Here is a 25,415-nt window from a genome sequence, read left to right as displayed (position 1 = left end):
GAGGGGGGGTCATGGGGATTTTATAGTAGGGGTGTAGACTTGTATTGATCAAGGGGTGATGGTGTTAGGTATAAATGGAATTAAGGGGTATGTTTTGTGGTTCCATTTCCTTTTTATAATGGCAAAATGATTCTGAAAATATTTTCTCTAAATGTCAATGGTCTCAATCATCCGATTAAGAGGAAAAAATACTTAACTTCTTAAAAAATCAAAATGCGTATATATACTATATACAGAAAACCCATTTGAATGCCATGGAAGCAAAAAAGCTAGAGGGTGGATGGGTTAAGCATTGTTTTTTTGCTCCCACATTAGGGAAAATAGCTGGGGTGGCCATCTTAGTTAGTGGAAAATGTTCATCTACTTTCAAATTGATTTCTGCAGTCCCACAGGGAGATGGGTACTGGTGGATATGAGCTTGGGAAAAGATACTCTGAGGCTTGTTAATGTCTATGCACCTAATTCAAATCAAAATTTACTTTTTAAAACTCTTCAACAGTTGATTCTGCCACTGGCTGCTTCTAATTTAGTGGTGGCGGGGGACTTCAATGCAGTTATGGATACGATATTGGATAAAAAATCTAGTAAAATACTAAAATCATTAGGGCTAGATAACTTGGTACAATCTTGTGGTTTAAAGATATATGGTGGATTCTTCATTTTAATGATTGGGAATTTTCTTTCTGCTCCCAGGTACATAAATCATTTTCCAGAATAGATTATATATTTGTATCAGATCATTTAATGCAGCAGGTTATAAAGGCCACTATAGATCCAATCATTTCGTCAGATCATGGTGGAATTTGGATTGAACTGAAAATGGATGAACAAGATTACAGTAAACCTGTCTGGAGATTCAATAATACATTGCTTGTAGATCCCAACTGAATATTTTCAACTCAATGTTTCAGATGATATCTCTTTAGAAACCTTATGGGATGCTTTTAAAAGCTACTATGAGAGGGCAAATAATCTCATATTTGGCACACGTCAGGAAACAACTCAATAAAGAATTTTCAAATTTGGGGCAAAATATTAAAGACTTGGAGTCACAACTGGCCTTGAAACGGGACCAAACTACTTTTACAGGCCCTCTTAAAAGTTAAATATAAATACAATGAGATTTCCTCTCAAATGGCTCAGTAGGCTCTGTATTATGGAAACTCGAATAAAGCAGGAAGAGTATTAGCTAATTACCTTAACGCTAAGGAAAGTTAAAAATTGTGGCTATCACAGATGAGAATGGGGATACTCATTCTCAAATTGGAACTATCTTAAAACAATTTTTGAAATATTATAAAGCTTTGTATTCTTCCAAGCTTTATTCAAATAAAGAATTTGATGGTTTAAAATTTTTGGAATTAAGGGGCCTAAAATTCCTGAGCATATAAAAGGAACTACTGTACTGGGATTCAAGCGCAAGTTGGATGCACACCTTCTTGCATATCATATTGAGGGATACGGTAAATCCGGGTCTCCAAAAAGGAGTACCTAAATGGGCCGCCGCGTGTGCAGATCACCGGACTAGATGGACCTCAGTCTGATCCGGTGAAGGCGTTTCTTATGTTCTTATGTAACTCTTGATGCGCCTATATCAGTGAAAGAATTACAAGCAGCATTGAAGTCCCTTAGAGTTGGATTCGCTCCAGGTGGTGATGGTTTCACTGTAGAGTTTTACAAATCATTTCAAAGTACCCTATTACCTCATCTATTAAATTTATATCAGGTTCAACTGACTAAAGGTTGCATTACAGGTACTATGGCAGAATCGTTAATTATTGTTTAGCCGAAGCCAAATAAAGATCCAATGTTGGTTTCAAATTACAGGCCTATTTCTTTGATAAATGTAGATGACAAACTTTTGGCTAAGTTATTGGCTTTGCACTTGGCCAAGGCTCTCCCTTATATTATTGGTATGCACCAAACGGAGTTTGTTGCTCAAAGACATTCTTCAAATAACACCTGGCTGGCTTTTCCCATGTTAAATTTAACAAAAGTCATGGATGATCCAGCCTTCTCTGTATCCTTGGATGCAGAGAAGGCCTTTGATCGGGTAGAATGGACCTTTATGTATCAAGCATTGGATTGGTTTGGTATTGGTTCAGGATTTATACAAATGATTCAAACCTTGTATAGTTCCCCTTCTGCCAGATTATATATAAATAATACTTTTTCGGAATGTTTCTGTCTGGAGAAGGGAGTTAGACAAGGATGTCCGTTATCTCCTTTGCTGTTTGATATTGTTTTGGAACCCTTGTTATTGGCTATACAACAGGCAAAGGAGATCCAGGGTATTCCTTACGCAGGTCGGGAATACAAGGTCTCTGGTTATGCAGATGACATATTCCTGAAGATGTATCCTGGGGGGCCTAAGGAGCAGGAGGGACCGGGCACCCCTCCTGCTCCCAACATTCGTAAGGTACGTGGGGCAGGTGGATATTGTGACATTTCCATCCCTAGGGATGAACCTGTCAGGATTAAGTCAGGTACTAACCCAGTTCCCCGAGGCAAGAAACCAGGAGAATGTAGACCCTCGGGGGCTGTTGAGGACATGGCTGCCTATCCTAAGGAGAATGAACTTGACCCTGACCCAGAACTCATTCTAGAGCCAGAGCCTGTTAGGAAAGCAAGCTCCCTTAGACATTGGAAGTTCAATCAATTCCCAAACAGCAACATTCCCAGTGAACTGAGAGGGAGCCAGAGAGCACTCAAACCTGTGCCCAAGCCATGTAAGCTAGGGAGTGGCTTTAACACCTTAAAACAGCTCTCAAAGTCTGTGGAACAGGCAACCCAGGAGGACCTGGCAGATAGGACTCTTCTGGCCAGGCAAAGCAAGGCACAAGCCAGGAGCCCATGGAATAGGAAGGCTCTGCACTCCAGGAGACTACAGATCTGGAGGCTCCGGAGGAATGTATGGACATAACAGAGGTTGCAATGCCTGTAGCTGAATCCTTAGAACTGATGGATGTGAGTGTGGCAGTTTCTTGCCAGTAATTTATTTTGCTCTTTTTCTTTTTTTTTTTTTTTTTTTTTGATGTTGTGTTGGAGGACACTTTACTGAAGGAAGTAGCTTCCAAGGAACTGTTTTGAAAGGTTTTATTTTTTGAGTGCACAGCAGTAGGGGCTGGGCTGATACTGGACTTGGTTTGGATAGAGCCTAATTAAGTGGCTGTACTTCAGCTGGGTCTGAGCCAGAAGGAAGCTGGTGTGGGTTTTTTTTTGGTGTTTTCTGCATGAAGAGCCAGTGACTTGCAGAATTGGGGAGGGTTCCCCGAAGACCTAGGGTTGGGATTTTTGCGGGTGCATGTAAAAGCCAATAGTAAAAGGTGGACCCGGCAATTCTGTTCCCAGTCTCCCGAGACTGGAGAGTTGCTACAGCCTAAAGAGGCAAAGTTTGGACTGCATTGTGCGAAAGTTTTGTTTTGGTTGTTTGACTTGAAAGGGCCTGGTGAAGCTCAGAACTGTATTAACTTAAAGCCCAGATTCCTTAATCATGTATTGGAATTGTTGTTGGTTATTTTTTTGCTTCTCCCTTTTTCCTGTGGAGAACAGTATGGAACTGCCCAGGACATGACTGCAGGCTACTTACCTGGGGCAGAGCTAGTGTTTCACTTTTTGGACTACAAACTGACTACTATAAACTTTTTGCTTGTGAAATGAAAGCCGGTACGATAATTGTGTTTTCTTTTTATTTTGTGGATTAAATGTACTGCAATAGTCTGAGAACTTTTGATTTATTATTATTACACCAGAGAACTAAATTACCTTTGGGAGCCACGCCAGGGTCGTGCTGCCACCTTTCTGCGGACCCCAGCAGTCTCCTTGTGGGCCCGACTGGTGACAATATGGGCCAGTCGTGCATCCTGTGGGGCTGGTCGGGGGTGCGATGGTTGAGCCGGTGGGGCCGGTGGCAAGAAGGGAGGTCAACGGAGCAGGAGAGACTAAGCACCCCTCCTGCTCCCAACTTGCATGTACGGGGGGGGGGTGTCGGGCCAGGCAGGGGTGTTGGGCCGGTAGGTAGACTCTCCTGCTCTCTGCCAGCCCTGACTCTCCAGCTCTCTGCTGCTGTTCCCGCAGTGCAGGCTTGCTTTAAAACCATGGGCTTGCACTGCGGGGAAAGGCAGCAGAGAACAGGAGAGTCAGGGGAGGCAGAGAGAGTCGTGGCAAGCAGGCAGGAGACATGTGGGCAGAGCAGGGCGGCGATGCGGCAATTTTGGGGAGAGATCCGGGGAAGAACATCAGGGCGGCAGGCAGGAGAGATTTGGGGCAGCAGAGAGCAGGGCTTTAAATGGAGCTGGAGAGTCGGAAAGCCATTTTCGACTGGTCCTCAGCAGACGCTTTTGGGGTTGATTGGCCAGCCCAGTCGGATTTGAAATTTTCTTTATTGAATCGCGTCTCTGTCCACTTTGCATGTGTTTCACCTCATTTGCATGCACGGATTCTAAGCGGATCGCAGGAGAGGTTAGTGAATAGTGCAGCAGGGAAATCTGGTCGCAAAGGGGTCACAAACCGATCGGTTTGCTTTGTGAATATAGCCCTTTGTTTGTGCTATGTAGAATCTGGTCCATACTGTGTACACATGGAAATGCTTTTAAAATAAAGGTGTTGTTACATCCTGTTGCTCTAACAAAAAATATGTGTTCTTATGAATTTATCCTTTCTCAGCATAGTTTGAAGGACAGGAACTTTCCCAGTCTTGCTACAGGTGGTGTCATGAAGCTGTCTCTCTTTTTAGAAGTGTTTCTAATTGTCTCTAACACATGTCTTCTCCCAGGTTGAAGGTCTATATGATACAGTAGAGGGCAGCGGGCGAACCATGGATCTGAAGCGAGGTCTCGTCAGTCTCTTTCAGCTCCAGTTACTTTCTGGCAATGTTACAGAGGTAATTTTTTTTGGACTTTATGGTTTTAAATCCTTCATATCCAGTGTCTACATGACCTATAGTAGGCTTCACATACCAGGAAGCACTAGGGCTGGAAGAATACAACAGGCCCTTTTAGGGGGCACTACTTTAACACAGGTACAATGTTATGTGCACAATATGACCCTGATTCTATAAAGTCCACATAAGGTGTCAATATTGGCGCCTAACTTAATAGGTCAATATTGGAAATTAACAACTCTTAATCGGCTTTAATTGGGCTCAGTTCTATAAAAAGTAGGCGCCTAGCCCAAAAGCACCTATGCTAAAAGTGGGCATGGTTAGGGGAGGATCTTGGGCGTGCTTTCCAGTTACGTGTCTCTTTGTGAATTAGGCACCTAATTTTAGGCGAAGTAAACCCTGGCATAAATATGATGCGCCTAAATGTTTGAACACTTAGCACCGTCTAAGCATGCTTAGGCAGCGCTAAGCGTAATTCTATAATGGGCGCCTAAGTTTTATAGAATAATGCTTAGCATCACACTTATCGATATCGGCTCATAACTTTAGATGGACATTATAGAATCAGGGCCTAAGTGTGTAGGTTTGTAGAATAATCATATTTATCCATCTGCGCTTTATTCTGTATATAACAGATATTTTACAAAAAGGATATCCTGAAAAGAGTCATACAAAGAAAGACAGAGACGCATAGAGATAGATCTGGGAGGTGTCAACTTAAAGATGGTACTGAAAACCATGAGAGGAGACCAGAATACCAAGGGAATAAGTATAGAGTGAGAAGAGAAGAGGTTCCAATTAGAGAATGACATGGGGACAAATTTGTCCCCGTCCCCGCAGGAACTCAATGTCCCTGTGTCTTCCCCATGACTTTTGTTACTGTCCCTGCCCTATTCTTGCCTATCCCTGCCTTAACTGCACAAGCCTCGAACACTTATGATTTTAAAGTGTTTGAGGCTTGTGCAGATGAGGACAGAGCTTAGGCATTGGTGGAATGAGGCATTATGATGTCACAGTCTGAGCTCTAGAATGTCGCTACTTATGATTTTAAAGTGTTCGAGGCTTGTGCAGATGAGGACAGAGCTTGCAGGAACAGGAAAAGAACTTGCAGGGATGGGAAGGGAAAATGAGTTTCCGCAGGGACGGGGAAAAATTTGTCCCTATGTCATTCTCTAGTTCCAATATAGTAGTCTAGCAATGCAGGAGGATCCATCAGAGTATATTATAAAAGTGGAATGGGGGAGAGAAAAATATCATTGTCCATTCTCAACAACTCTGTTCATCAGATAAAATGGTAGTCCCCTGTGTGCATTTATCAAGTCACAAACAACTTATGGGGGCTGCCACTTTTGTGATGGCTTCTTGGCAGACTATTAATGGGGTGGTTTGCTGTTGATTTCCTCGGTCAACTTTAACCCTCCCCCACTCCCCTAGGTAAGACCAGATACTCGTTTATTGACTGAATGTAGATAGATTGAGTTAAACAAACCAAAACAAAAAAAGGAAACAAAAAAACAAAATAGAAATGTCTTTAATCCTCAAAGGTGCTCAGAACCAATATATGGTAAGAAAGTAACCAAACCAGGGCAAAACCCTTGTAAGAACTTTCAAAGAGTCTATCATTGCACCATCCACGATCGGAAGAAAGAAATTTAGATTTTGGTTAAATATCTTTTTTTCTTTTATCAAATGTCCATTTAAAATGTCCAATACTTTAGTGAAAACTGTGATCATCTAAATGGATAAGCCATAAATAAAGTTTAACAAACTTAGCTTGATAGATTGAGTTAACCAGAAAGTGGCTACTTCACAGAAATCCCAGTGCAGGGTTTGAACTCAGATTGTGGGTACAGAAGGCAAGCAACCTACTAATTGCACAATGAGGCCTCATCTGTCAATAATTCACTCTTATCTGTGCCCATTTTCTCCACTGCCATCTCCCGATTCCATTCCTTTCACCTTGGTAGTATAGACTTTGAATTGGCATATCTTTCTCTCTGTCTGGTTCTGTTGAAATCCAAGCTAGTGGTGTGGTATTTATAAACCTTGACACTATCTGTTCAAATCAAGGCCACAGGCCTGTTAGTGCACCAGAAGACAGATATCAGAAATCCAGGAATGGCCTAAAATTTTTCTCCTGGAACAGATCAACTGTGCATGAGATGTGATGAGTTTTACTGTTCTACATCTTTAATTTTTGTAGGATGATGTGTCGGGAAAGTGCCAGGTCTCCTACAAAGTTTCCAAGGACTTGGTCACAAAGACAAAAGACCTGCTCAGCTGCATCGGTTCAGGAGTGGAATTTACTTCAACTAAAAAAGCAAGTGGATTCTTTCTGTTGTGTTAGCGTATACTAGTCTGGCTTGTAACAAGGTGGGACCCTGCTTCCCTGCAGTACCATGGCAAATGCCAGAAAATATGTTGCCCATAAAGTTTTCCATTGCCTGCAAAATCATGAGGAGAAAAAAAAAATTAAGCTACTCTTGTGTTCTGACTTCCTGTGATAATTTCTATTGCAGTCTTGCTTACCTTTATTTTCTCTCTTACTCTTGACCACATTTTTGTGGATATCTTTTGTTTCATGAGTAAATCAAGGAAAAGTTTTGTTATTTACCTGCAATTACATCACTTTCTTTTCCAGAGATAAATTAAAAAAAAGATTTTACATTGATATATGAACATTTCTTAAGAAAGAACTGAATATTTCATGGAGTGTCCTAATTTTTTCACATGACTGTACAATCGACTCCACCTAAGTGCACGTCGGTTAAGCGCACACTTCAGTTATCCGCACCCTACCACCAGGGGTCCGCTTTTTTAAATGCATTAAACCCATTAAAATTAAACCCATTAAACCCATTAAAATTAAACCATTTAAACCCATTAAAATCAATGGACATAAACTTCGGATATTTGCAATTCAGATAAGCACACAATCCGCTTATGCGCACTGTCATAGGTCCAACCTCTATTCTTTCACGTTACGTTCACTCCGGTTAAATGCAATCACGTTCTGACTGGGAATGGCTGGGCTTCACACAGCAGCTTAAGCACTGGGACAGCTGGGAAAGTGAGTGCTCCGCTTCCACTCAAGCTGTAGGGCATAGCTTTCTTGTACTTTAGGCTCCAGCAGCCCACGCGCCATATTTAAACTGAGCCGGATTAGCTGCAGCCTCCCCCTCCCCTCCTATTAAGCGCACACTCCGTTTAAACGCCGTGGCGACCCGGTCCGAGGGGCGTGTACTTAAGCAGAGTCGACTGTATATTCAAACTAGTGACATTTAAATTGAATACATGAAATTGGATACTTTTACACACTTAAATATTTTTACATAGCATCCAACTGCATACTCTTCTTAATATAATTTTTGTACTGCATTACTTTGTAGTTTAAGTGGTGGCACACTTATCTTTCTAAAACACTGAAGTGCTGATCCCATCACTCTCTCTCTCTGCTACTCTTAAATTTGATCTCCTCTCACCCACAAGCTGATACCCTTTAATGTTCTCCATTCACCTCATGGCTCTCCCAGCTTATCGTGAGCCTCACCCCAGCAATCCCCCTTTCTTCAACTTCCTGAACCACTAGAGGGTGGTGGATGCCTGGAATGTGCTCCCGAGAGAGGTGGTGAAGATGACAACGGTGATGGAGTTCAAAAAGGCGTGGGATGAACACAGAGGATCTAGAATCAGAAAATAATAGTAAATATTGAAGAACTAAGGCCAGTACTGGGCAGACTTGCACGGTCTGTGTCTGTATATGGCCGTTTGGTGGAGGATGGGCTGGGGAGGGCTTCAATGTCTGGGAGGGTGTAGATGGACTGGAGTGAGCTTTGACGGAAACTTCAGTAGTTGGAACCTAAGAACAGTACTAGGCAGAGCTTTGGATTCTTGCCCAAAAATAGCTAAGAAGAAGAAGAAAAAACCCAATTAATTTTTAGATTAAATCGGGTTGGGCAGACTAGATGGACCATTCGGGTCTTTATCTGCCATCATCTACTATGTTACTTGTCTCTCTCTGATACCCTCCAATGCTGCTTCATCTTGCCTGACATCTGCAAACTATGCAGCACACAGAATGCCTGGTAGTATCCCTGTATCACACCAGCTGTGATTTCTCACCTCCTGAAAACGCAGTGGTCAGTGCTACGGTCCTCACACCAAGCTCCACACTGACACTGCAGTACCATCCCTGTCCTCCTCCATGACTCATTGCTGGCATATTTAATGTAATCTGCCTATGCTGGTGCAACCAGTTCTGCCTGCCCGGCCATCATTTACTCTCCCTGGAGTGTGTTACTGCCACAGTGGCACGCCTGCCTTTCGCTGTGACTAGCTCTGGTATCTGACACAACAGCTTGACTCAGTGTGTGCCCCAAAGTCTGATTCTCAAGGTGAATGTATTTTTGAGATGGACAAGAGTTGACTAATACTTTGTATGTCCTCCGACATGAGTGGCTGCTGTACCAGTAGTTCCCACAAGGTTTCAATGTATTCTGTTAGAGGTAGCAGTACCAAGAGTGGCCACTAGACAATCAAAAAATGAGATTAAATAATTAGAAAGTTGACTGGGGCCTTTTAATGATCTTCAACACTTGCCATTTCAGTACTGGTTGCAAATACATCTCTTTCAATGCATCTTGTTTAAGCCCTGTAGCATCCCTTGACTCTTATATGCAGTTCTACCACTGGTACCCTTGACTGATCTGCACTAGAGAATGACACAGTGACAAAATTCATCATCGTTCCCATCCCCGCGGATAACCACGGGAAGCAGTCCCATGTCATTCTTTAATGTCCGTCTCAACCTCGGTCCTTCTACACCAGCATTCTTCAATGCAAGGCTTGAGAGTCAGTGGTTGTGACCATTCATAAACCCAGTTGTTTGTCATTGCATTCTTATGACTTAATAGTTCTTTGGAAAAGAAAATATAGTTCTCCCCTGTTGATTTTAAGATTTAGTTTGTCATAATTATTATGTTTGTTTTAACTCGTGTCATAATTATTATGTTTGTTTTAACTCATGTAAACTGTTTAGTTCTTAAGCGGTATAGAAAAAAATTTAAATAAATAAATAAAATTCTCTGATTCTACCCTCTCTCCCTAAAGAATGACATGGATATGGTTTCCCACGGTTATCTACGGGGATGGGAACAGAGATGAATTTGCAGGAGCCAGTAAGGAAGCCGCTCAGCGCGGAGAAGCAGCGCCAAATCGCGCTGCCGCTCATGCCGCTTAGATGAAGAAATTGGATCACGCAGCCGATTAGCAGCAGGGTAGGAGTTTGGAAAGCTTGCTCCTGCCCACTGCACCTCCACCAGGGATTGGCAGAGGACCTGCTGCACCTCCACAAGGGATTGGCAGAGGTGTGAAGATAGAGCAGGGAGGGGGGACAGAGGGCAGAGCCTGGGGGGGGAGAGTGCAGTGCCTGACAGAGGAAGGAAGGAAGGGTGCAGGGTGCAGAGCTGATAGGGGAGGGAAGGAAGGAAGGGTGCTGGGTGCAGAGCTTTGCAGGGAGGGTGCTGGGTGCAGTGCCTGACAGGGGATGGAGGGAGGGAAGGGTGCTGGGTGCAGAGCTTGGCTGGGAGGGGGCTGGGTGCAGAGCCTGACAGGGTAGGACACTTGAATATTAAGCCGCCCGACTTATGTTCAAGTCAACCGTTTTTCCTCCTTTTATGGGGAAAAAGGAGGACTCGATTTATATTCGAATTGACTTATATTCAAGTATATACGAAATTTGTTTTTAGAACAAAAAGGCCTCAGTGACTTAATATGTCTCCTACAAAAGTACACAGCCTCAAAATGAGCACACCATCATTGGTCTTTAAAAAAACACCCTTATTTTATATATCTTAATGACACCCCAAACTAGTGACATTTAAATTGAATACATGAAATTGGATACTTTTGCACACTTAAATAGTATCCAACTGCATACTCTTCGTAATATGATTTTTGTACTACAGCAAACGCTTTACTTTGTAGTTTAAGTGGTGGCACGCATTTTTTAAAGGCTCAACGTAGCCATCAATTTCACCGACTGGCTTCTTCAGGAACCCTCATACAATCGCCACATAATTGGCATTTGTTCCAGTAAAGCAAATGAAATTTATGTGGTGATTATATGAAGGTTTCTGAAGAAGCCAGTCGGCGAAATTGATGGCTTCATTGAGCCTTTAAAAGATAAGCGTGCCACCACTTACACTACAAAGCGTTTGCTGCAGTACAAAAATCATATTATGACGAATGTGTAGTTGGATGCTATGTAAAAATATTTAAGTGTGTATGAGGGACTGCTGAAAGTTCTCAGCCCAACCAACAAAGTTGGGGCAATCTCCATGAGGGCTATATGCTTAGTTCAGCCATTTTCTACTTTTTTTTTGTTCTGTATTTTTCCGATGGAATGAAAAAAGTTGAAAATCACTGGACTAAGTGTAGTCCTCAATGAAGACTGCCCCAACTTTGTTGGCTGGACTGAGAATTTTTCAGCGGCTCCTCGTAAAAGTATCCAATTTCATGACGTCAATTTTATGTCACTAGTTTAGGGTGTCATTAAGAAGATATATATATAAAATAAGGGATTTTTTAAAGTCTGACAATGATGGGCTCATTTTGAGGCTGCATTTGTTTCCATTTGACATATTAAGCCACTGAAGTCTTTTCCTCCTAAAAACAAATACATTGTGTGGCTTGATGTAGAGTCAAATTTGTAAGTTGATGTTCATTTATTACATTAGTGTTACAAGCTTAAGTTCCATCGTATATTAAGTAGCAACTAGATTTGAACCCAGTTCATCGGAGATTAGTGGCTAATATCCACTTGTCTCACTGACTGAATGTACCTTTTGATACTTTTGTCCTCAGAAGGGTGACTGCTGAAGTTCTGCATTGGTGTCATTAAATCCTTTTCTCTCTTCTTCCCATGCACAAGGTCAAGATTTAGTCTTGAGCCAGAAATTTTTATTTTTTTTTTTTTGACTTGGCTCCACTTCTTTTTTAAAATTATCTCTGTTTTACCATTTGCAAATAATCTTTGCTCTCCATTCCAAGGAGCAAGGCTTGCATAAGTTTCTGTCAGACAGCTGCTGCTTGTTACGAAGCACTGGCTCAGCGATTGCCATATCTCAGCAGGACGCACAATACATAATCAGGGGAATTCAATATATGGTACCAAATGTTGCACTTAAAAGAGTTCTAATGGATGCAGGGTGCTGAAATGGGGCAGAAATGGCAAATCCACTCAAGCACATGCTTCCATTTACATAATAGCGCCTAAGTATTTCCGCCCGGATCTGCGGTGGGGGCATGGCCATGGAGATGGACAGGTCTGGGGCATTCCCTTGAAATGCATGCAGTGTTATAGATCAGTGTGGATCCGTGCTCAACTTACTCATATAACTCCTCATGTCCAAAGTTCAGTGCAGATCTTGGTGCTATGTGCTATTCCAGTGGTTCTTAAACCTGTCCTGGGGGACCCCCAGCCAATCGGGGTTTCAAGACATTCCTAATGAATCTGCATGAGAAAAATTTACATGCCTACTACCTACTTTATAGGCAGCTCTCGCTTATGCATATGCATTATCTTGAAAAACCGACTGGCTGGGGGGGTCCCCTGGGACAAGTTTAAGGACCACTGTGCTAGTCTATAAAGGGTATCAATCCTGGAATGCCCATTGCAGAATACTGTTCAGCCCTGATTTTCCAGTCCAGTAAGTGTAATCTCTAAGGGCTAGATTCACTAAGCAAACCGATCGGTTTGCGAGCCCTCTGTGTCCTAGTTTCCCTCCGACCCAATTCACTAACCTGTGTACCGATCCGATCCCGATATGTGCATGCAAATAAGGGGAATCGGCATGCAAAGCAGGAAGGACGCGATTCACAAAACTTCTTCTGGCACACAGACTGGCTGACCAATCAAAAAACTAGCGACTGGTGAGGACCAGTCGCTTGTGCTAAAACCCTGCTCTCTGCCCCGATTCTCCAGCTCTGGCTGCCCTGCTTTCTGCCCCAATTCTACAGCTCTGGCCGCTCTGCTCTCTTCTCTGCCCTGATTCTCCTGCTCTGGCCGCCCTGCTCTCTGCCCTGATTCTCCAGCTCTGGCCACTCTGCTCTCTTCTCTGCTCCAATTCTCCTGCTCTGGCAAATAGATCTCATGCAAATTCACTGGGGAAATCCTGAAAACCCAACTGGATTCGGCCCTCAAGGGCCGGAGTTGTGCAGGCCTGCTCTCAGGTGACACCTAGATCTTTTTTCTTGAGTACTGATGGAACCTTGCATCCGGTAACTGTGATTTTGATTATTCTTCCCAATGTGTAACGCTTTGCATTTGTCCACATTAAATTTCATCTGCCATTTGAATGCCTAGTCTTCCAATTTCCTAAGGTCTTCCTGCAATTTTTCACAGTCCGAATTTGTTTTAACAACTTTGAAGAGTTTAATATATGAACATAAGAACCGCCATCACCGGATCAAAACTTGGTCCATCAAGTCCGGCAATCCGCACACGCGGAGGCCCTGCCAGGTGTACATCTGGCGTAAATTAAGTCACCCATACCCCTCTATGCCTCTCATAAGGAGATATCATCTGCAAATTTAATCACCTCACTTGTAATTATGATTTCTGAAATTTGGCAGCTAAAATTTAATGTTAAGAAATGCAAAAACCCAAGGGAACGGTACAATTTAGGGGGTGAAGATCTTATGTGCACGACGGAAGAGCGGGACTTGGGTGTGCCAAACAGGTTGAAAAGGTGAAGGCGAAAGCTGGAAGGATGCTAAGGTGCATAGGGAGAGGTATGGCCAGTAGGAAAAAGGAGGTATTGATGCCTCTGTATAAGATTCTGGTGAGACCTTATTTAGAATATTGTGTACAATTTTGGAGGCCGCACCTTCAAAAAGATATAAAAAAGATGGAGTCGGACCAGAGGAAGGCTATTAAAATGGTGTGTGGTCTTCGTGATAAGGCGTATGGGGACAGACTTAAAGATCTCAATCTGTATACTTTGGAGGAAAGGCGGGAGAGGGGAGATAAGATAGAGTCATTTAAATACCTACATAATATAAATGTGCATGAGTCGAGTTTCTTTCATTTGAAAGGAAACTCTGCAATGAGAGGGCATAGGATGAAGTTAAGAGGTGATAGGCTCAGGAGTAATCTGAGGAAATACTTTTTTACAGAAGGGGTGGTAGATGCATGGAACACCTCTCCCGGAAGAGGTGGTGGAAACGAAGACTGTGTCTGAATTCAAGAGGGCCTGGGATAGGCACATGGGATCTCTCAGAGAGAGAAAGAGATAATGGTTACTGTGGATGGGCAGACTAGATGGGCCATTTGACCTTTATCTGCCGTCATGTTTTTTATCATTTATAAATATGTTGAATAACACCAGTCCCAGTACAGATTTAGCCCTACCTAGAGAATGACACAGGGACAGGTTACTGTGGCAAACCGCAGGAAATCCATGGGAACAGGAACACTTTTGCCTAGTTTACAACAGCAAGGCCTTTTACTGCCCCACAGGAGTGGTTAAAAGTCTTGTTCCCACAGTAAAAAAAAAAAAAAAAAAAAAAAAATTTGAGCATGGGTTAGCATACCTAAACCTTCCTGCCCAGCTTCCCTCTCAGCCTGCGCCTATTTTACTTTCAGGAGTCCTCAGCCATACTATGGAGAATAATCTTCAGAGGCCTGCACTGAGGCCTCCCTCTGCCGAGTCCCTCCTTGATATAATTTCTGGTTTCACAAAATATAGTGTGGGATGGGCAGCAGCAGTCCTCAGTCATTGCTACCTGTACTAGTTTCAGGTTCAAAATAGTGGCTGCAACCTCTAGTGGTAGACTACTGCTAGAGCTCATGACCATTTTGAATGTCCTCCACTACCCTTAAGTCCTGTGCAGCTGCATCAGCTATATATACCTTGCTATGGCCCTGCCTGGCACTGAATATCTGGACATGCAAAAACTAGGGGCAGCCAGCATTTCAGAATGCACCGCTGTGAGTTTACTACCCCCCTGTAAAGCTTTAACATGCAAGGATGCCAATTTTAAAAGTTCTTGCAGTACTTACAGGCGCATAACAGCTTTGTAGCCACTGGCCAGTTTGCAGGTGAAAGATACATGGGAAGAAGTATCCCGGATGAGGGGACCATGCTTCCAGAGCCACCTCATAGCTTCTCTTGGGTGGCGCCTCACCTGGCGAGGATGGCAATGCCGAGACTGCTGGCCCACTACCAGTACCTGATTTTCAAAGAAAAATTCCGCTTGACTTCTATAATTACTTGGTTGGCCAGATAGTAGCAAATGAAACAGAAAAACCAAACAAAGGCAGATTCTAGGGAAGCAACAAAAGGCTACAAAAATCTCGCTAGAAAAGGTTGATGATACTTCCTTTAATTTGTTTTATAATAAGCAAAGTCTTTGATGTCCTAACTATATCCCGCTAGCTACCTGACTAAAGTTGACCTCCACCCCACTCTCTTCCCTTCCCCCGTACCTTTAGTTGAAGTTGTTGTTGTTGGAATGACGAGTGAGGTGATTAAATTTGCAGATGACACTAAAATGTTCAAAGTTGTCAAAATGCATGTGGATTGTGAAAAATTGCAGGCGGACCTTAGGAAATTGGAAGATTGGGCATCCAAATGGCAGATGAAATTTAATGTGGACAAATACAAAGTGATGCACATTGGGAAGAATAACCTGAATCACAGTTACCGGATGCTAGGGTCTACCTTGGGGATTAGCGCCCAAGAAAAGGATCTGGGTATCATCGTAGACAACACGATGAAACCTTCCCCCCCAATGTGCGGCAGCGGCCAAAAAAGCAAACAGGATGCTAGGAATTATTTAAAAAGGGATGGTTAACAAGATTAAGAATGTTATAATGCCCCTATATCTCTCCATGGTGCAACCTCATCTGGAGTATTGCGTTCAATTCTGATCTCCTTATCTCAAGAAAGATATAGTGGCGCTAGAAAAGGTTCAAAGAAGAACAACCAAGATGGTAAAGGGGATGGAACTCCTCTCATATGAGGAAAGACTAAAACGGTTAGGGCTCTTCAACTTGGAAAGAGACGGCTGAGGGGAGATATGATTGACATCTACAAAATCCTGAGTGGAGTAGAACGGGTACAAGTGGATCGATTTTTCACTCCATCAAAAATTACAAAGACTAGGGGATGAAGTTACAGGGAAATACTTTTAAAACCAATAGGAGGAAATTTTTTTTCACTCAGAGAATAGTTAAGCTCTGGAATGCGTTGCCAGAGGATGTGGTAAGAGATAGCGTAACTGGTTTTAAGAAAGGTTTGGACAAATTCATGGAGGAAAAGTCCATAGTCTGTTATTGAGAAAGACATGGGGGAAGCCACTACTTGCCTTGTATTGGTATCATGGAATATTGCTAATCCTTGGATTTTGGCCAGGTACTAGTGACCTGGATTGGCCACTATGAGAACGGGCTTGATGGACCATTGGTCTGACCCAATAAGGCTATTCTTATGCTTTTATGTTGTTCATGAAAGTCAACAATGTGCTCCTCGCGACCCTGTCGGCTCTCCCTCTGACATAACTTTCTATGTGTGGTACCTGGAAGTGATGTCAGCAGGAGAGCTGATGGGGTCACGAGGAGCATGTTGTTGATGGCTGCAAGTAAAACGTCAGATAGAGGTATGGGGGAAGGGAAGGGGGCTGCGCACGTTGGGAGGGGGAGAGAAGCGGGGGCGGAGAGGAGGAAGGGTGTGGGCACCCTGACCAACATGGCACCCGGGGCAGACTGCCCCCTTGCCCCCCCTTCATACGCCACTGGTTGACTATAAGCAAATTACAGCAGATAAAAACTTGCACAGTTCATCCATTCTACTGCCACTCTGTGCAGGTTACACCCTTTCATGATTAAACAGTGGCATCACAAACAGGGCAGTCGTCAATTTGCCACAGTGCCAGCCACAGAAAGGCAGTTTATATTGTATATGATGTAATCTTGCATGATGATTTTACAATTTTGGCTTCATCATGCTCATATTAATTGCCAATACATGAGGTCTTTTCCACCCCCATTGACATAACACATCATGTCTCAGCAGTGAATGTGGGATGTCAAGTAAATAGGATTTCTATTAAATTGTAGTGAACACTTTCAGAATAAGATCCTGGAGAGAAAAGCAAACAGATGGGTGACATACTGTGCCTTTTTATTTTCAGATCTTTGGAGTTCAGTGGCAGCCCACGAGTACAAGCACTTACTCTTTGAAAGATGGCCTTATTCAGTCAGTGGTTTCAGAAGAAATTCAGATATTTTCTCTAAATCATTCAATTTACATTGAGACCATAATAACTTCCAGGTTTGTCCCATAAGACTCTGATTGCCTCTGCTGTCACTTTATCTTTCTGTGGCTTTGATTGGAAGGCGTAATGCAGTTGAATGAATCCCACTTGGCTTAGAGAGAACAGAATACAGTATTCTGTATCACTTGGTAGACTGGTATAGTCCTTACGAATGGGTAATATGCCTCACTGCTACCAGCAGGTGGAGACTGAGATCAAATTTGTATATCAGTATAGGATCCCATCTTGCTACTCCAGTTTTCCTCTGTCTCCGGTAGCAGGTGGTAAGACTTTTTAGCTCCCCTCTTAGCATTGTTGAAATTTTGTTTGTGGACTCCTGATTCCCCTTTTTGTGCCAGATAGAGCTTGGGTGGGTTCTGTTTGGAGATCCATCCGACCTCAGGGGTGTTAAACCCGGCGGGTCTCATGCTGGGTCCCTTCCCTCATCTTCCTCCATCTCTCCATATTTTTGTAGAGGGCCTCAGCAGGCGACCTGGCCCCCTGGTTGGTCAGCCCTCCAGCTTTGAGAACCATGGAGTCTGTTCTGACTAAGTAAAAAGAAATAACAAAAAAGTCCTGAGGCTCATTTCCCTTTAAAACTGCCTTTTTTTCTGGGGTTTTCTTAACTAACCGGCACTTTCTTTACAGCTAGGGTGGTTTTCAGCACAATGAGCTCTTTTAAAGGGAAAAGTGCTCCTTGTGCTCCAGGCGCGAGGTACTCGTGGCCGGCCTGTGCAAGCGTTGTGCAGGCCGGAGTGGTGGAGAAGCCTCGTTGGCAGCGGATGCTGGCGGCCAGGGCACCCCGCCGCATGTGCCTCATGGTTCGGCTTCGGATTGTGGGGAAGCCTGGGTTTCCCCCAACGCCCACGAGGGGGGTTCCCCAGCCGCTGATGGTCAGGGAGAAAAGGATTTCCTTACCGCCGGTTCGGCTGGGGATTCCCTTTTTGCATTGGTCCTCACATCGGTTCCTCACATCGGTCCCTCGCATCGGTTCCTCGGCCTCAGTGTCAGGAAAGTCCCAGGCTTTTCAGACATGACAGGCCGCAGGAGCTCCAATTTTAACTGTTTCAGGTCCAGTTTTGGCAGGAACCTCCTCATTCATTTCAGTTACTTCAGGTGACCTTTCCCCTGTTCTGGAAATACAGGGGTGCAAGGTATGTCAGGGTCCCCTGTTGGGGCAGGAAGTCCCTTGGGGCCGCCAGGGGTCTTTCCCCCTGAATTTATGTTAGCACTTTGTAAAGCTTATGTGCTGGCGGTAGGAGGTTCCGTGCTGGGGGTCTCGTGGGGGGGGGTTACTCTCGACGTCTTCCCTCGACGTCTTCCCTGGTGCGGCTCCCACAGTGGCAGTTTTGCCCCCCTCTACTCCTCTCTCATCCAAACACCCGAGGGTCTCTTGAGATGAGGATTTTTTCCCAGAGGAGCACGAAGTGATTGATGAGGACCTGGACCGTTGGGGAGAATTCCAGGATCCTCTTGGGGGGCCAGATTCCGCCGGCTAGGGGTTCAAGCACCGCCCAGCTGGCAAAGATGCATCTGTAGTGTGCATTTTTCAGTGGGAAGAGCTACATGAGTTAATCATTCAGGTCTCCTCGGTTTTGCACTTTGAGGACCCCGTGTCAGAGCCCCCTTTCTTAAGGGGATTCGCTCTGCTTCCCGCTGTTTTCCTATGCATCAGGATATTCGGGACATCATGCTCGCACAGTGGCAGGTGCCGGAAGCCCCTTTTCGCTTTGTGTGCTCAATGGCCTGCTGTATCCCATTCTGGAAGGGTATAGGGATACACTGAAGTCACCTGTAGTGGTGGTCTTGGTCATCTCTAAGTAGCATACCATGCTTGTTGAGTGCGGTGTGGCCTTGAAGGACCCGGAGGAGCGTAAGTTGGAGTCCCTCCTTAAACAGAGTTTTGATGTGACAGCTCTGTCGGTCCAGACAGCTATGTGTGGCAGGCTGGTGGCTCGGATGTGTTTTCGTTGGGCCCAGCATGTACTTGATGATAAATCTGAGAATTGGGATTTGCTAAGGCAAGAAGTTGCCAAAAAATTGAATTGGGTGCTTCTTATCTCTCAGATGCCATGTATAACCTCTTGCGAGCTTCTGCCAAGTCTCTGGCCTTAGGAGTGGCAGCACACTGTACCTTGTGGCTTCGTGCTTGGTCTGCGGATTTGGCGTCCAAAGTTAAGTTGGCAAAGTTTCCTTTTAAAGGATCTTTCTTGTTTGGTGAGGACCTGGACAAGTTGGTTCAGACTCTCACTGATTCTAAAGTGCCTCGTTTGCCTGAGGATAGGCCTAGGCCACTGGCTCAAGGCGGCGCTGCTCGTGGGCTTGTTTTCCGCCGTTTCCGTTCCAGTCAAGGGGCTGCTTCTTTTCAGTCTCCTGGGCTCTCAAGAGGTATGTTCTTCCAGCACATGCATTCCTTTCGTGGGGCCCGCCGAGGTGCAGGTAGTGCCCCCGCTGGGTCCCCTGCCGCCCGTCCTGCACAATGATTCCTTGCCGGCGCCCGTCTTGGTTCCAGTGGGCGCCTTGTTGAGAGACTTTTATCCACAGTGGACAGACATCACGTCCGATCAGTGGGTTCTGGAAGTGATCAGGGATGGCTATGCTCTAGTGTTCGCCTGGACAATGCCAGACCATTTTCTCACTTCTCCCTTGCTGGTGGCATGGAAGCAGCAGGCTTTTTGCCAGACCTTTCAAAGATTGTTGGATCTTCACGCGGTGGTTCCAATTCCCTCGATGGAGTGTGGCACAGGTTGGTACTTGATTTACTTTGTGGTGCCAAAGAAAGTAGGGACCTTTCGGCCCACCCTGGATTTGAAGGGGGTCAACAGGGCTTTTTACGTGCCTTCCTTCTGCATGGAAACTCTGTGGTCTGTGATTCTGGTGGTTCAGCTGGGGGGAATTTCTGACCTGTCTAGATCTGACTGAGGCCTACTTACACATTCCTATTCAGGCCTCCCATCATCGCTTCCTGCGCTTTGTGATCTTGGGGCAACACTATCAGTTCTGTGCACTTCCCTTTGGTCTGGCCATGGCTCCGTGGACGTTCACCAAGGTGGTGGTGGTCATTGTGGCAGCGTTACGCAAAGAGGGCATTCTTGTTCATCCTTATCTGGACAACTGGTTTATTCGAGCCAAGTCGATCCAGGAGAGCACTTGGGTCATGGCTCGGGTGGTGGAGTTTCTGCAGTTGCTGGGATGGGTAGTCAACCTTGCAAAGAGCAGGTTGTCTCCATCTCAGAGTCTGGAATATCTTGGGGTCCTGTTCAACACCTCCTTGGGGAAGGTCTTCCTGCCGGAGGCCCAGGTAAGCAAATTGCAATCTCCAATTTGCCTACTTATGGCATCCCGGTGTCCTCAGGCGTTGGATTTCCTCCAAGTCTTGGGGTCGATGGCAGCCTCCCTCGATGTAGTGAGGTGATCGTGAGCCCACATGCGTCCTCTTCAGTATGCTCTTCTTCGGAGGTGGTCACCTTAGAGGCACAGTTTGGATCACCCTGTTCCGCTTCCGGGCTTAGCTCAGGGTAGTCTTCGCTGGTGGCTTCAGACCCCCCCCATCTTGTACAAGGGGAGAGTCTGGATCAGCCACAGTAGACGGTGCTGCTCATGGATGCCAGTCTTCTCGGTTGGGGGGGGGGCTCAGTGTCTAGGTCACTCAGTTCAAGGCACCTGGTCCATGGAGGAGGCTTCTTGGTCGATCAGTGTTTTGGAGAGCCATCTGTCTGGCGCTGCTAGCCTTCTAGTCCTTTCTGATGGGCAAGTCAGTCAGGGTTCTGTGGGACAATGCCACGGCGGTGGCTTATGTCTATCATCAGGGGGGCACCAGGAGCACTTTGGTGGCGCAGGAGGCGACTCTACTCAAGGTCTTGGCGGAGTCGCACCTTCAAGAGATCTCAGTTGGAGTGGAGAATGTTCAGGTGGACTTCCTAAGTCATCACGTGCTAGATCCTGGAGAGTGGTGTCTAAGCCCCATGGCCTTTCAGTTGATAGTGCAATCTTGGGCCAGCCCCTCATGGACCGGATGGCCACAAGTGTCAAAGCCAAAACGCCTCGCTTCTTCAGTCTTCAGGGCCTGGATGCTCTGGCTCAACCATGGCCAATGGAGAGGCTGTTGTATATGTTCCCTCCATGGCCATTAGTGGGCAGAGTTCTTCTCCGCATAATTTGCCATCCGGGCCTCATGGTTCTTGTGGCTCCAGATTGGCCTCGACGACTGTGGTATGTGGATCTGGTGAGGCATCTGATGGTGGATCCTCTTCCTCTGTCTTTCTTGGATGACCTTCTAACTTAGGGTCCCATTCCAATGTTCGATCCGGGTCCCTTTTGTCTTACGGCTTGGCTCTTGAAAGGGGTCGCCTAGGTAAGAAGTGGTATTCTGATAAAGTGATCGCAACGCTCTTGAGGTCCTGGAGGCTTTCCACCTCTCGGGCTTATGTGAGGGTTTGGCATCTATTTGAGGAGTGGTGTGATGCGTGTGGAGTGGTCTCTTTTCGCGCTTCCCTGTCTAACATCTTAAGAGTTCTTTCAGGATGGCCTTGATAGGGGACTGGCTTGGTCTTCTCTCTGGGTTCTTGAAAGGTCAGCGTTTGACTGCTATTCCTGATGTGATTCACTTCTTGCAGGCGGCCAAGTTGCTCAGGCCTACCGTACGACTCTCTGTTCCATCTTGGGATCTGAATCTGGTTCTGTCCATTGTGGTGCGCCCTCCTTTTGAACCGATAGTGACTGCTCTTTGAATGACCTTACTCTTATGATGGCCTTCTTGGTGGTCTTTACTTCAGCTAGATGTGTTTCTGAGCTGCAGGCTTTCTCTTGAAAGGCTCCCTTCTTGGAGTTTTCTAGGAAGTAGGTTGTCTTGAGGCCTGTTCTTCCTTTGTGCCAAAAGCAGTTTCTCCTTTTCATGTGAATCAATCTGTAGTCCTCCCAGTGTTAGGTTATTGGGAGGGATCTTCTGAGCAGAGACAGCTGTGCAATTTGGTTGTCAGTCGGGTCCTTCACTCTTATGTGCAAAGGACCTGGAAGATCAGGAAATCAGATCATCTCTTTGTCCTTCTAGTGGGTCCTCGTAAGGGGGATGGCGCTTCTCAGGCTACTATTGCACGCTGGATCAAGGAGACTATCGCTTCCGCTTATCTTCTGAAGAAGAAGCCTGTTCCAGACTTTCCCAAGCCTCATTCCACTAGGGGTCAGGCAGCTTCTTGGGCTGAGTCTTCTCTAGTGCCTCCAGTGGATATTTGCAAGGCTGCAGTTTGGTCTTCTCTGCATTCCTTTGTCAGACACTACCGTGTGGATGTTCACACGCGTCGGGATGCAGTATTCGGTGAACGTGTTCTGGTGTCGGCCCTTTGGGGTCCCACCCTTGATGGGTTCTGCTTTGATACGTCCCATTTGTAAGGACTATACCAGTCGCCGTTTGGGGGTCCCACCCTTGATGGGTACTGCTTTGGTACATCCCATTCTTAAGGACTATACCAGTCTACCAAGCGACACAGAAGGAGAAATTAGGTTCTTACCTGCTAATTTTCTTTCTGTTAGCTTGTGGACTGGTATAGTCCCCCACCCTGTTTATCTTTGTGTGGTGTTTGTGGGTTTTTACTTGTGTGCAGATTTTGAATTTTTCTGCGGGTTCTAATATTTTTCTAGGGCCGGGGAGAATTAAGGACAGCGGCGATGGCTCGGCTAGCTTAGCTGGTGAGCTGTGGGGATGTTTTACTTCCAGGATCAAGTTCTATACATGTTCTAATGTTTAAAGATGTTTGTTGTTTTCTTACACTCCTGTTTGGAGTGTCATTTACTATTTTTCAGTTAAGAAATTTCCTAGGTTCTGCTTGGCTTTTTGGCAAACTGGAGTAGCAAGAGGGGATCCTATACTGATATACAAGTTTGATTTCAGTCTCCACCTGCTGGTGAGGCATATTACCCATTCGTAAGGACTATACTAGTCTACAAGCTAACAGAAAGAAAATTAGCAGGTAAGAACCTAATTTCTCCTTCCTTGTACAGCATGGCTCTGACTGGGTTCTTACTTGCTTCACTGATGGTGGGGCTTCAGCTGTATATTGGGCGTCTGTAAGCTACAGTGGCATGCATTAGAATTTCAGAAGAAACAAGTGTTTAGATATAATAGGGGTGCTTTTAGATTCCATTGGCCAGATTTTATAACAGGGCACCTATGTGAAAAGTCCAAAAAGGCACCTTTTTAATTAAGGCAGCATTAGGTTCATGTGTTTCTTTGCAAAATATGCTTCCAAAACTACCCTGAAAAATGTGCAAATGCTGACAAATTGACAGCTGCTCCAAACAAGGTGTAAATGTATATGTGTACACTTCATATGTGTAGCACATATATAAATGAAAACAAGAGAATTGACCCAATGATCTCCACAAACAAATCCAAGAAGAAACAAAAAACAATGTGGAGAAAGTTTTAATATTATTTTAATATTTAATAAAGTCCATCTCTGGAACATCATTTCTCCACATTGTTTTTTGTTTCTTTTTGCACATGTATAAATAACATGTATAGATATGAATGGCCACACAATTTTATATAATGACTTTTCTGTGTGTAAAACTGGCTTTACACATGGGAAAAAGTTTTGTAAAATTTCTTCCCACATGACTCTTTCCCAGTACTGTTGTATTCATACCCTGAAATGATCTCCTGACTTTCAGTAAAGTAATACATATTATATTACCGTTCCTCTACAGACAGCAAGTAGAGCTGGTATCTTCAGCTGCAGGCCCCGCTGAGACATCTGGTCAAAGCATCCAGGAGGTACTGGCTAAGTTATCAGAAAAGTATCAGCTAACGAATATCAATGGCCAGCCCTTGAAGAGGACCTGCCACCAGTGCCCATTGGTAAGTTCTGTAGCACTAAACAGCTTCCAGTGCTGAAGAAAGGCTCCCTAACTAACCCCAAGAAGCCTTTGTGGGTTTTACTGTGCAGGTGCGCTTGGCCTTGATATTTATTTGGTTTTTGAGCCTGTCCTCCCAAAGAAGCTTAGAATGGGTTACAAATCAGGCACTCAAGCATTTTCCCTATCTGCCCTGGTGTGCTAATAGTCTGTCTAATGTACCTGCATTTGAAATCTATCAACACCCCTGGGTTGGTTTTTTTTTTGCGGATTCTCATTGGGAAATTAGTCCAATTGGCCATTTCCGCACAATTCTTCCGCGGGCCGGATGAAATCATGTTGTGGACCAGATGTGGCCCGCGGGCCATACTTTGGAGACCCCTGCCCCACCACACCTCTCATCCCACAACTCTGAAGTTTGGCTAACAAAAGATCCACATCGACTAAGGACACATCCAATGAAACAAAACAAAACTTTTGTCCCTTATCCATACCTTTTCACATAATATCTAAAGTGGATAATAATAATGTCTCTATTACTTGAGTTGTTCTAAAGTAGAGAGTTGCACGGGAACAGAAATCAAACCCGTTCCCACTGTTATCAAACCCATCCCTGTCTGTCACTGCTGAAATTGAATCTGTCCCCGTCAGTAATCTCTTCCATCCCCGCCCAGCCCTATAAACTTCAGAAATAGTTATTTCATTTAATTATGCTACTGAATTAGAGGCTCTGGTAGAGACCAATTTACAAATGAGTAAAGACACTTTATTAGTTTGGAAATATTAATTGGGAAGAATACATACTTAACAAAAATGCAAATGGAAGAAAAGATAGCCAATATGGCAAAACTGAGGGACAAAATGTTTTTTATATATGTGATACTGTGTTTCCCCAAAAATAAGACCTACCCCAAAAATAAGCCCTAGCATGATTTTCAGGGTAGGTCTTAATAATAATAATAACTTTATTTTTGTATACTGTAATACCACAAAACAGTTCAGAGCGGTTTACAGGAGAAGAGACTGTACATTTACAGCGAAGATGCAGAGTCTGATTAACCAGGGTAAAGTAACTAGTAACAGTAACAATTAAAATTAAAAAGTAAGATAAGTACTTAGAAATTCTCTTACTGTCCCGAAGGCTCACAATCTAAACTAAAGTACCTGGAGAATAACAAAGAAGTGAAAAATAGAGATAGAGGAAAAATAAGAAATAAACATTCTAACAAGACTACATTGATCTAAAATACTTTGGAAGGATGAAGAGAGGAGAGAAAGGAATATATACAGTTACAAGGGAGTGCAGGATGAGGATAGTAAGATCCGGGGAAGAAGAGGTATATAGGTGAGGAAGGAGAGGAAA

The 25,415-nt window shown here is 44.5% G+C and overlaps 1 protein-coding gene across 2 annotated transcripts in view; it reads left to right on the top strand.

Moving 5' to 3' along the window:
- The window catches only part of LOC117359446 (microsomal triglyceride transfer protein large subunit-like), a 166,877-nt gene that overhangs the window by 21,914 nt on the left and 119,548 nt on the right, over positions 1-25,415 (top strand). For both annotated transcript variants that reach the window (XM_033942239.1, XM_033942240.1), the window contains exons 4-7: positions 4,775-4,882; positions 7,086-7,202; positions 17,078-17,217; positions 23,906-24,056. In XM_033942239.1, the coding sequence (XP_033798130.1) occupies positions 4,775-4,882; positions 7,086-7,202; positions 17,078-17,217; positions 23,906-24,056 (516 nt within the window). The remainder of the gene's footprint in view (positions 1-4,774; positions 4,883-7,085; positions 7,203-17,077; positions 17,218-23,905; positions 24,057-25,415) is intronic.

Source organism: Geotrypetes seraphini, chromosome 4 (genome assembly GCF_902459505.1).
Source record: "Geotrypetes seraphini chromosome 4, aGeoSer1.1, whole genome shotgun sequence".
Lineage (NCBI taxonomy): Eukaryota > Metazoa > Chordata > Amphibia > Gymnophiona > Dermophiidae > Geotrypetes > Geotrypetes seraphini.
Note: the sequence above shows the minus strand (reverse complement) of the source record. Positions and strands in the feature narration are given on the sequence as shown.